The following is a 12,814-nucleotide window of genomic DNA, read 5'->3' as shown; positions in this document are numbered from 1 at the left end:
GCAGAGGCTGGGAGGTACCAATTCTTTAGCTAAATCTCAACACTCTGTCCTACTCTTAAAAGATCCTCTCTAATTAAGAAAATAAGAAATAATTCCACTTTTCATACATCTGTCAGTCGCTAATAAACTTATTCAAACACTGACCTCTAAGATTACCAAAGAGATAGGTGCTAACGTATTAATAATGCTTTTATGTATCTTATGATGGGTCTTGTTTCAGTCCCCCCCACCCTCCTCGCACACTCCGTCTCTCTCTCCCCCCACCTCCCATGCACCTGTGTGTGTGTATATGTATGTATGTATGTGTATGTGTAATTTCTGAATCAGCTAAGCCACATCCTCAACTTTTATTTAAAAATGCTTAATAATACGCTGAATCTGGATGTATAGGGAAGTCAGTAAGTGCCTGGAGTGTAGGGCCCTTATAGGGACTAGTGAGAAATAACACTGCTCAAGTAGAACATGAATTTTCACTCTTCCATCTCATGCTGTTTCTTTGTTTTGAATGACTTGGAGATAAGGAGAAGCCATTAATATGTGAAGGATATTAAGCTGGGTGGTGGTGACATGGGATTTATGTTGTAAAGAGATCACTCTGGCAGCCCAAAGCGAAGATGAATTGAAATGGAGTAAAATAAAATATGGGGACACAAGTTAGGAGGCCATTACTATGCTGGGCAAGACACCATGGACAGAGGCTGTGGCAGTTGGTACAGATGGGTAGGGAGAGATCAGAGTAAGATTAAGGGACAGAATCTCTAAGACTGAGTTGCTGATCGGATGTGAGGACAAAGAAGTGTTACAAGTTAAGTGTACAGGTCTGTGATAAAATATTACAATTCCGCAAAGGCATTGAGAGTAAGTACCTTTTTTGGTCCCAGGAAGGAAAATGTACCTACAAAAGAAGAGCAGTTGCACCAACATTTGATCAGATTGCAGGCCTTTTTTACCCTTAGGAATGAAAAATTGAGCTTTTTGATCATTTTTTTTCATCTGCTTTCCAATCCTGACCCTATGTTGATCTACAGCCGTATTTTCCTAAACTTCAAGTATTAGTGCACAAATCTTGTATTTAGTGAAGCTGTTTGATTCTCCCTATCTCTCATAACAAATGCACTGATAATGTTTAGGGCTAATTGTGTGCAATTTAATTTTTGAATTGTGATAATCATTATTGCTGTTTTTATTTTCATTTTCTCTTCACCAGGCATCATCAACTATAGACATTCAACAAAATTATGCCCTTTAGGGTGATTTTCAATTTTCTCACTTTGGAAGGCATATTTTTTTTTATCAGTCATGAAGGTTTCAGATTTGGATTATTAAACAGTTGAGCCCCTAGTTCCTACATCAGACCATTTAACACTTTATTTATGCTTGTCAATGGAAAACTTAGCCCATCTATATGCTGTTTGGGTGTTTCTGAAGACCTCGTCTAATTTAGGAATGTGCGTGTCTGTGCTCCAAACCATATTCTACCTCTTAGCGTACAGAAAGACATGCTATGTAGGAGGTAAAACAGAAGTAGCTTTTGCATTCATGGATGATTTACAAGAGCACCCTTGGGGCCTTTTCCTGAGCTCTGTACCTGGCGGAGCATGTGCAAAAGAGTTTGGCTTTCCTAACTATGATAAGTATTTAAACATATGTTTGGTAGTGTGTGACCATAGAAGTGTGTTTCCTTTAAAAGTAAGCAGATTATATTGCCACAGATGCTCTCGCCACTAGGGCCCCTGGAAGGTCAGGACTTGTTGATGTAATCAGTTTTTTTCTTCTCTGATAGCTATTATTCTGTGAATTATGGAAATTGCCTGGGTTACAGAGTTTTAGTTCATGTTCTTCTCTTTTTTAACCTCCCAGAAATGCATCTTCTGTAGACACCGGGTTAAGAAGGTCTCTGGAGCCTGCATCCAGTGTTCCTATGGGCGCTGCCCGGCCTCCTTCCATGTCACATGTGCCCACGCCGCTGGAGTACTCATGGAGCCTGACGACTGGCCGTACGTGGTGAACATCACATGCTTTCGACATAAGCTCATCCCAAATGTGGTAAGGCGTGCTCTCCCTTCCCCGGTGCTGAGACTGCATCTGGATTCTCCCCTGTACACTTCCAGGCCTAGCATGCTTTACTCTGTAATGTTATCCATTGTTGACATGTCTAGACTAAGGGTTCCTTGAGGGCAAGGATTGTACATTATTATTTACTGGTATTTGCCCAGGCCCTCTGAGTGTCTGGTGCACACTAGACACAACAAATATTTATTGAGTTCAATGAGTGAATGAAGAGATGAATGAACAAAACTCTTTATGCCTGTTCTGGTTTTGGATCTGTATCCAGGGCTGCTGAGTACAGTTGTACAGATTGTGCACTACACATATCCAGGGTGAGAGTGAGATCATTTCTGAGAGGGAAACAATGTGAGAAGCACCACCTAAGAAGATTATGCAGTAAATGATCTATGCAACTGTACACTGTAGCTTTGGGGTTTTATTCATCTCTCTCTTAACAGAAGAAGCAAAGAGCAGCAACACAGTAAAGGGACAGAAAGGATGGCCAGGAACTTTAGGGTCCTTGCTGTCTGGGATGGGATAGGTGAGGGTAGCATGGAGTCCTTGGAAGGAATGACGACAATCTCATAAAAACATAGAAATGTAGAAGAGAAGTATAGAGATCAATTTCTTTTTCCTTTTCCATTTCACTCAGGACTGAATTTATTTCTGGGAAAAGAGTGTTTGCAACCAAATAACATGTGAATTTAGCCATAATTCAGTTTACCTCTCCTTGGTGAATGAAATCTTTTCTCTGTTTTAAATGCTTAGAAAACTTATGTAGAGATAGTCGATATGTCTTTGTTAGCTTTCCAGTTCACCATAATTGTTTTTGGCTACCAAATAAAAGGTTAAGGCATTCTATAGATGCTCAGCTTTGCTAACTTGCTGTTCTTTGTTATCCCTGGGAGATTGGCCATAGGCTATTAGCAGCCTAACATGCTTGTCCTATGTCTCTAATAACCTCTTGTGATCAGCCTGCCAAGTTGTCAGTATTGGCTCATGGAGCTATACACAAGAAATCTCCTAGCTCTTTGTAACGGTTTCAGCCATTTCCATTGGCATCTTGAGAGATATTTGACATTTGTGGGTTGGGACTCTGTGCAGATGCGTGTGGATGCACAAATGTACAAAATGATGTCACCAACTGTCACATCTATTTTATTTTCCATATTTTTCCTTTGTTTTAGGTCTCAAGTTGCATCTTCATTCATGCCTTTTCCTTAGTTTCTTGAGTTGACGTGCTGTTGCTAAGAATAGTATTATGTATTTAGTAGAAAATACATTTTAGCAACTTTTAAAAAATTACAGTAGTAACACACTACATTACTGTGGTGCTCTGCCATTTACAGTGCGTGGTCAATAGTTGAGCATTATCTCCTTAGAGGATCCATGTGAATGCATTTTGAAATGTGAACAAGGTCATGACCTTTGAAGTCAGAGTAGTTTGTGTTCCCACTTAGATTCTGCCAGTGACAGATTGTGCAACCTTGTGCAGGTTTTTATCTCTGAGCCTCAGCATCCTTGTCTGTAAAAAATAGGATCCCACCTCACCATGTTGTTTTCAGTTTACAGCACAGAGTAAGCACTCAAAAAATGAAAGTTCTATTCCTACCATTTCTTCTACTTCCACTGCTGCTGCTGCTGCTGGTGGTGCTACAATCTTGTATGAACTGAGTCATATGAGTAGTATTTTTCCTGTTTCAAGGATAAGAAGCCTAACATCGGAGAGGTTCCATTTCTTGCCCTAATAGATGGAGTTAATGAGCGGCAGCTGCTGGAATGTAAGTGCCTTCTCAGCTCCCACTCTATTATTTGTTGAATTCCAAACCCCAAACCTCAAATGGTTCTAAAGATGTTCATCTAAGCTTTGCTTGGGATCATACATTACCATTTTAATATTCCAAAGCTCTGTGGTTACTGATGATTATATTGAAGTTGCTATTAAAGTGATCCAGGTGTTTAATCAGGACTTCATTCCTCTTAACTCTGATGTGTGGTTCAGTCAGGTTTAAGTTACTAATGTGTTTCATAAATGATGATGAAAAAGAAAATATTTGACTTTGAGGTGATTTAGAAACTACTATCCCCTACAGATCCACTTTAAGCTTGGTACGCTTTGTAAAGAGTACGAAAATCATCATATAATTTACAACATTACATGTGGCAGCTTTTCCTTATGAGGGAAAAATTGCACTGTTCATAAATTGCCTTTGCTAAGTTCTTTAAGCAGAGGCACTGCGAGCACTGTATTATTTCTGAAATACATTTCTGGTAGCTATTACTTATCCATTCTTCAGTTAGACTTCAAGTATGGATTCCTCCCCAAAACTTTTGGCGACTACCCAGAAGGAATTTATAGAATCTGGCAACTTTGGTTAAGAGCATTGTGCTGGTCCCTATTGCATGAAATGTTCTTTCCTTTTCAAGCATAGAAAAGTTGAAATTCACTCAAATATTCACAGATGTGTAAACTGTGAATGCTAGAAGATATGCTCCTTATAGCAGAAACTATAATTTGTCTGTATTCTCAACCATGCCTTGATTATTTGAGAGTAATGAGCAGTTGCTGTATCATAGCAGTGAAAACTATGAAATAAAGTTCAGGGAACTTGGCAACCTGACCTAGTTGTTTTATAGGATAGTGGAGGATGCCTGTACAATTTGGGTGAAATAAGCCTACTGTAGCTTCAATAGGATCTCCATTTTTACTCACTTTAGTATCATAAATTATTTTAAGTATGGCAGCTTATTCAATTTTATTGAGCTTTGGGTGTAAAATTGTCCTGGATAATCCATCCGATTTTTTTTTTTTTTTTTTTTTGAGATAGAGTCTCACTCTGTCGCCCTGGGTAGAGTGCAGTGGCATCAACCTAGCTCACTGCAACTTCAAGCTCCTGGGCTCAAGCGATCCTTCTGCCTCAGCCTCCTGAGTAGTTGGGACTACAGGCATGTACCTCATTGCTCGGCTGATTTTTCTATTTTTAGTAGAGATGGGGTTTCGCTCTTGCTCAGGCTGTTCTCGAGCTCCTGAGCTCAAGCGATCCTCCTAGAGTGCTAGGATTACAGGCATGAGCCACCATTCCTGGCCTCATCTGATTTTTTAATAATTGACTGTCCCATCAAGCAGTTAGCATACTTTGTAATTAGAAAGGTTAGATTTTGAAAAAAAAAAAAGAGGCAGCTTTAAAATTCTTAAAGATGGAAGGGAGTATGTAACAGATTAAGTACACAGCTGATCCCTGTTATTTTAACCTAAATTTTAGTATGTATTTGCCAGTGTTTTCGTCAAACACATTTTTTAAGTGGCACTTGCTGTCTTTCAAATGTAAGATCTTATTCACGTGTGCACATGAGTATGTACACATGTGTTTGTGTGTGTAGTCATGCTCTGTGCTTTACCGTGCTTGCCATGATCCAGTGTGACCTATTTTCTGGGTCTGCTTCTGAAGGTTCCATTTGGATATATTCCTAACCCATTGATTTGAATGTTTCACAGATGTTTAAAGGGAAAAGACAAAGAACACAATAAATAGTAAAATAGTTTTTAGACTGGATGTCTTGAAAACATATTCCTTCTCTAAAGCAAACAATCAGCTGCATGTAAACTGTACACTTCTGGCAAAATATAGCCACCACAGAGACCATCTCCTGACGTCTGAGTAAAATTAGACAGGTGCCCAGTAGAAAGGATACCTGAATAACAGAGGACAACAGAGGTGAGAAAGATGGCATGCACAGATTGTTTTCCAAGCAAGTTACTTAGTAAACCTTTGTATTAGATTAGAATAGTCCGTATATTCCGTGTAGGGACACCAGAGTCACTTGCAGTTTATACATCGGTTCATTGCAATGAATATGACCTCTTTATACAATATCTTATATGAGATGCATTCTGTTTATTTTTAATACCATCTCCTCTAGAAAAATATGACATTTGAGGAATTAGTTTCCTTCACAGTTTTAGAAAATTGAGAAGTCATGGCTGTTAACATGGAGACAGATACCTATTCAAAAAAGAGGAAGAACTTTTGTAGAGAAAAACCGTGTTGGTCAATTTGTTTTTGCTGTTTTGTGTATTTTTTTTCTTTAATATTTTAACTAGATCATAGGCTTCTTAAGGACAGGGAGTTTTTGTTTTGTTTGTTTTGTTTATTTGTTTGTTTTTGTCTATTTCTAGCAACTAGCACTTGGCCATCCATAGGAGCTGCTTGGTATAAATTTGTTGAAATAATTATCTGATTCTATGGAATGGCATTAGTGGGGAGGAAAGAAAACTAGTGTTCATTGTGCATCTTTTATGTCAAGTGTGTTTCAGATATTTTACATGTGCACCTTATTTTGGGGCAGTGATGTTTGTGTGCATGATGCAAAGCAGTGGGTAAGGTGGCTTCTGAATTCGTGCCTCCCACTCTGGAAGGTTGTCCAGATCATGTTATTGTACCGTCCCTCATGTTCTATTCTGGCACTCATTGCACATGCTGGTTCCTTTTTCCAGCCTTTGTGTCTTCAGGCCAGCTCCCCAGGCCAGCTTTATTACAGCCCCTTCCCTGTCATCGCTATGCAGGGGTTCAGGACAGGAGAGGACACTACCGTGCACAGGATCTGGTGAAGGGTTCAGAGCAAGACAGCTCCTCTGGTTAACCCATGCTTATGTAACTAATCTTGGAGTGATAATGAGGTGGGGGTGCCTCTCACCACTGACAAGAATAAAACCTGCTCTAAGTATGCAAAATCATCTCTCGACCTCAACAGTGTGCAAAATGGTTGATCAATGCCCCTAAATTCTAAACCCTAGAATAGTAGTTCTTATCGTGGGAGAACATTGTATGCCATATTATACTTCCAGTATCCATTATTGAAAAAAGACTTAATGATAAAAATAATTAAGAAATCAGTATACTTTTATATGAATTCATTAATTATGAAAGGATAAGCATGCTTCAGGTGATTACAGATTGATAAGGAAAAAGCCCAAACAATTACTCTCACTGTAAGATTCCCATTTATTTCGCCAAGGATATAGAATTGTAGCAGAAGTAGGTTTACCAAATATGGTGAAAGTGAATGCAACTTATCATAGCAAACTTTCGCCTGGGTACTAGTTCCCTAATGGGCATATGCAGTTTGTCTGTGTGTAGGGTGTTGCCAGATCTGAAACTAAAGACGTATTTTTTCTGTAGGCTTTTATATTTGGGACTCTTTCAGGAAAACTTATTATCTATGTTTTCCATTTAAAAAAATTTTCATAAACATGAAATATCTTAGTTTTTAAACCAAAATCAAGGTTCACATGTTCAACTAGGGGAAGAAAGTAGAATCTGTTCCCAGATGGCTACCTGAACAATATCTCTTTCGAACTATCTAGAATTTTAGAAAACCTGTTTTCCCAGCATCTACATGGATTCTGGTTTATACATTGCAATTCAGTTCATTTCAATAGGCTTTTTGAGTTGAAGGCCAGAATTATATTTTATCGTATCTTCATGGTGCATCTCACCATATTATGCTCCCTGGACCCAAGATGGGTGGTCATACAGTTGTGTTTTTGCAATTAAGCAGCATTCAGTTAAGTTACGTCAGTGGGTAGGATTTTGCTTAGCTATACTTTGTATCGTTGGACTCTTTTGAGCATCGTCATGGTTTATAACCTTTTGTGAACCCTGTGAGTGCTGGTTGATTGTGATTTTCTTCTTAATGCTCTTGTACCAGTTTGAATATTTGGTGCCTCTTCCAGGTAACTTCTTTTTTCCTAATTTAAAATTACTTCCAGACATCTTTCAAATCATCTTTGCTTTTTCTCAGCAAGAAATGCCAAAGTCATCTTGGTTTCTATTGTACCAAACTTGGAATCGGTGATTCATTAAGGAGCCCAAGTTCTTTATGTGGGAACTCTATTAGAGACCAAATTTGGCGTGAGGGGTGCACATTACCATGTTTTGTTTCACATGAGCACTGGCTAATTTAGTACAGGGGCCACTGCAGTGACAGAGCAGACAAATGATATTTTTTTCAAATGGTCCGGAGTTCATGTTTATGTGTCCACTTTTCCTCTGTCTTTAATAAGTTTATTTTTATATTGCTCTAATTTGAGAGCTCATTAATGCAATTTTTCCCTTCCTAGGCAATGTCTATTTTACTCAGTCCACTAAATCATCTTTTGATATGTCACACATATGTTTTTACACTACATATGTTTAAATTGTGTTGTTAGTAAGAGTTTTAGATATCTTCATTTTTTTCTTCTTTTTTTCTTGGAACCATGGGGTCAAGTGCCATGGAATTGGCTCCAACATTTGTAGGTCCAAAAGATCCTACTTTCAAGCATCACTTCAATACCTTGTATCTAAAAAGAAAAAAAAAATCCTTACCTTCCTCCAAAGCAACACTAAAGTAACTGAAAATACAGGGCATGGAGTGTGATAAAATCATCAGACCTATGGTACCTTACTGTGTGATTCAGACACCTGTATCTCAGACTTTGTGCTTTTCAGACAAATACAATATTTTGATGTTTTCTTGAAAATCCTCTTGACTTTTCATGGGCTGTGTATGGTTTTGGAATTGGGGGTAGGGCATGGGTTTGTCCTACCACCTTCTTGTCTCCTGTATGCTAGAGCCCCTGATTGTGGCTGACAAACTCTTCCAGAGGGTGCCCTCTGTTTTTTAGCTCCCTTTCTTCGGATTATGAGATTGACACGCTGCCTGCTGTGCCAAGAAGGCACCTAGCTCCCTTTCTTTAAGAGCAAAGTTCACAATTCCTTTGAGGACAGTTCTTAAACATATTGAAGAAGGGATGAGAGTGGGGTGGAAAACTCAGAAACTCTGGCCTCATCCCAAGATTTTAAAATCAAATGAAAAACCAAGGAAACTGGGTTGGTGAGTGGAAGGGACTGAAGAGATGCAGGCAGCCGACGTTGCAGTGCCAGTGAGAAGTGGGGGGCTGGGTTTCCACAGCGCCCTTGTCCCGCGCATGAGGTGAAGGGTCTTGATTCTGGACACGCTTTGGAGGGAGACTTACAGGCCTTGGTAAATCAGATGTAGTGGGGAAGGGAGAGAGAGAGGACCCCAAGAGGCAAGCAGTTAATTGAGAAATAATTAAAGTAAGAGTTTGGCCTACTTTCAGTGTGGCCTCCTAATGCCTGTGACCTTAGCTCCAGTAGGGTTGATACATCAAACGCAGCTATGAGTTGAATCCGTCCTTTTCATTTTCCCTCGCTTAGTCTTGAGCTCAAATCCATGGCTCGATTCTGTCCTCTTTTAGTTCCTCTTCCATCCTTTTCATAAAGGGAACCAAAATTTAGCTAACACTCATCAAACAGTGAGCTGAATGGTATCATTTCCACAAACCTTCATCCGTATCTCCCAGGTCCTGGGTGTCTTTGTGTGTCGTTGGTGATGGAATTGTTTTGGTGGTTGTTTTTCCTTTAACAATTTGGATATTACTAACTTTCTGTTCAATAAGTTTATTATGACCAACTGTAGTCGTTCTTCCCAGATTTGCACATAATTATTAGGTATTTGTACATGTATTGTTTCTTCCACATAAGTTTTTTTCCAAATTGCTTGCTAAATTTGCACTGATATTACTGAAAAACAGAGAGAATTCTGACCAAAGCAAAGGTATGGAGTAAAGAATTGTTAGGAAGGACTTTTTAAAAAATCCTGTAGTGATTCTAACCTGAATCAGTATTCCTAAATCTAACATTTAGTATATTTAGAAAAAGAAATCCCTCACCCTCCTATCAATAGAAGTGTTTTATTGAGATCTCAGTCGGTTTATCCCAGATGATAGAAAGTTAAGGTCAGATTTGCCTGGGAGGAGAAATATTTAGCACAGACCTTTCAGAATATTTGCATTTGGAACCAGTCTTTCCCTTAATTCATTTTATCAGGTTAAGCCAGTAAATATAGAGCTTTTCTTAAATTTGTTAAGAAAATTAAATACATCCCATTTCAAATTTTTGAGCTCTATTCAGTACCCCTCAATTTGCCTCTCCTACTGCTGTTTCTTTAGCTGTTTCTGTAGGAAGGGCCGAGTCAGTGAGGCTAGAGCCTCTCTCCTCCATGCTCTCTCAGTAGACAAGGACTTAAGGAGAGCTGCAGCAAGCCCCTGTGCTTACAGCAGCCTCAGCGTACTCTATTAAAGACGGCAAGAAAGTTTAAAATAATTTTGAAAAGATTACTGTGAACCCGACTTGGGCAGGTGCCTGTAGTCCTAGTTACTTGGGAAGCTGAGACAGGAGGATTACTTGAGCCCAGGAGTTTGAGTCCAGCCTGGACAATGTAGTGAGACCCCATCTCTCTTAAAAAAAATGGTTGAACTCTAGACTATTTGTGCTAATGAAAAATAATGCATTTCTTAAGCATTTTGATAAACTTCTATTATGTTGATAGATCTCAAAAGTCTGGGAAATTAACTTCAAAGGACAGTTACTTCTCTGATAATTCTCATACTGTAGTGTCATTGTACTAGACAGGTTCAGGAGTTGCCAGTGTTTAGGAGTGTGGTATAGTCAAAACAACCGTGGCATCAGGCAGTCCCAAATTCAGATTCCTGCTTACCATTCTGAAATCATACTGAGGTTCATTGAGAAAATTACCCAAATCTTAAATCCCTGATATGTACTGATGTGAGATCAGATGACACACTAGGATGAACATATGAAATTGCTGTTTTTTAGGTTAAAATGGTTGAGTATCAGCAATTTCATATTATTCAATATAAAACATATTCAGAGGAGAGGGGCTGCTGCTATAAAATTCTTTAAGTTTATTTTTCTGGACAGAACCTTTATGGCCTGTTTCATGGTACTAAACATCTTCTAATTTGGGAAGTAATTTGGAAAATCTTTCTATAGCTATACTACTTTGCTTCATTCTGGAAATAGTTGACATTGTGCTTGCGAGCTGGGGATTCATCTTTATAAGTCTTGTCACCCTCAAGGACAGAAACTCAAGCTCTTTTACCTGCTCTGAAATGTATATGGGTGCATGGAGAAATTACTAAAAATTGATAAAGTTTTAAAAATTATCTGGAATGAAGCAAATTAACACCTCTATTTGGTTATAAATAATCATAGTAGTATGTCAGCATTTTTTATTAATAAATTTTTCATATGCTAGAATAAAAACTTGTTAATAGTGGTGCTTTGGTATTTCAAAAAGAAAATAAAAAACCATTAACTTGATTGCTTTTGTAACAAAATAGAACTTTTATAAAACTTAATAGTTTCCCTCTCTCTCAAAATATGGTTTTGGTTTTATGTGGAATAATGTACCTTCACAGGAAAGAATACTTGCCTGAACTTTTTATTCTGCCCTTCTATAAATTGCTCCTGATTTAAGAAAGAAAAAATCAAGAAAAAAATCAGCATCTTGGCATAGGTGTTTGATTTTTATCACAAAAGCAGACTCATCAGAATCCACAGGGGATGTGTTATCAGTGATGTGTTTCCTACTTGGCTCTGTCATTTTCCACCTTGAAGTGCACTGTGGGACCAGGAAGGCCATCGGCAGACCTAGGATCCCAATGTAGGGGCCAATTGCAATGAGAAATATTTACCGGGGACACTTGATACTTGGCAACTTCAAGGACCAAAGTACTGCGGAAAATCAAGTTTTCCACTCCAAGGGTCACTTGTCTGGCTACATTTTTTTGGCATAGATAATAAGGTGTGTTTTCATGTAAAATGCTTGCTCCCTTTTTTTTAGAATTAATTTCTCAGTTCCCAGGATTTTAAGCTTTTCAGCAATTTGTACTCTTTAAAAGTAATTAAGACATGCAGTATCATCTGATAGCTTATTAAGAATATTAAGTAGTGACATTAATCCCATATTTTAACATTAATATTAGAGTCAAGCACCATGGATACAGTAGAAAAATATAACTGGAATGTGTCAGCAGACACACAGCAGCAAAGGGTATTTGACATTCCAACATTTTATAAAGCATAAGAGGCAAGATTTTCAATTCCTTCATGTAGAAAACAGTAATTAGATGCCATAGTCGTAATGAAATCCGTAGATATTGACAAAATGTGATGAAAGTATAATTTTAAGAATATTAGCCAGAAGCAATAGAAAAGGCAACTAAATAAGTTATTAATAACTTCCAACATTTCTGTCTAAACGGCTACTCTTCAGGTCTACATTATATGCCCACTTTGAACAAGCATGACATACAAAACTCCGTATTAACTCGAAAGGCTTCATGAAGCTTCCTGGCAAGGAGCCAGTTAGCCTGGGGGATGCCCCAACTTCTCTGTCCTGCCCTTCCGTGGGACATTGGAACCCCCTTCGGCTCTTGCACATTTCTCACATGCATATTGATACTTCCTCCCCTTCCAGGCGGGATGGGCAGTTTCTTGACCGTTGCTGATCTGAAGTTGATTGTTTTCTTTGTAAGGCATCCCACGTCCTCGCTCGTCTTTTCATCCCATGCTGGGGTAGTGGGTCAGTGAGATTATAGAGCAGTGCCTGAAGAAATGTAAGAAAATTTGTTTCTACATTTTTCAGTAAAACATCGTTTTAATTTCTCTCCCAGCCATCACTGGGCTGACCTGGCTCTCAGAAGCTTTTGCTTGGGGCAGGGGCCAGGGAGAGGTGAAACCCTCTTCCTTGTGAGCATCAGGTACCCTGATGAGTTATTTTCCATTGTCCCTCCCTGAGTTAGTAGTAGGCCTTTTGGTTAAGTTTGTCCCCTTCCCCATGCATTTCATAGAAATTAGAAGAAAATACAGAGTTTACAAATCCTTATATTTAATTT

The 12,814-nt window shown here is 38.7% G+C and overlaps 1 protein-coding gene across 1 annotated transcript in view; it reads left to right on the top strand.

The window, feature by feature from the left end:
- KDM4C (lysine (K)-specific demethylase 4C) overlaps positions 1 to 12,814 on the top strand; it is a 379,345-nt gene that overhangs the window by 314,714 nt on the left and 51,817 nt on the right. Inside the window, exon 18 of the mRNA XM_012647402.1 lies at positions 1,861 to 2,046. Coding sequence (XP_012502856.1) covers positions 1,861 to 2,046 — 186 coding nt within the window. The remainder of the gene's footprint in view (positions 1 to 1,860; positions 2,047 to 12,814) is intronic.

This window comes from Propithecus coquereli, unplaced genomic scaffold (assembly GCF_000956105.1).
Source record: "Propithecus coquereli isolate 6110/MARCELLA unplaced genomic scaffold, Pcoq_1.0 Scaffold267, whole genome shotgun sequence".
Lineage (NCBI taxonomy): Eukaryota > Metazoa > Chordata > Mammalia > Primates > Indriidae > Propithecus > Propithecus coquereli.
The sequence above is the reverse complement of the archived record's forward strand: the minus strand, read 5'-3'. Positions and strand labels throughout refer to the sequence as shown.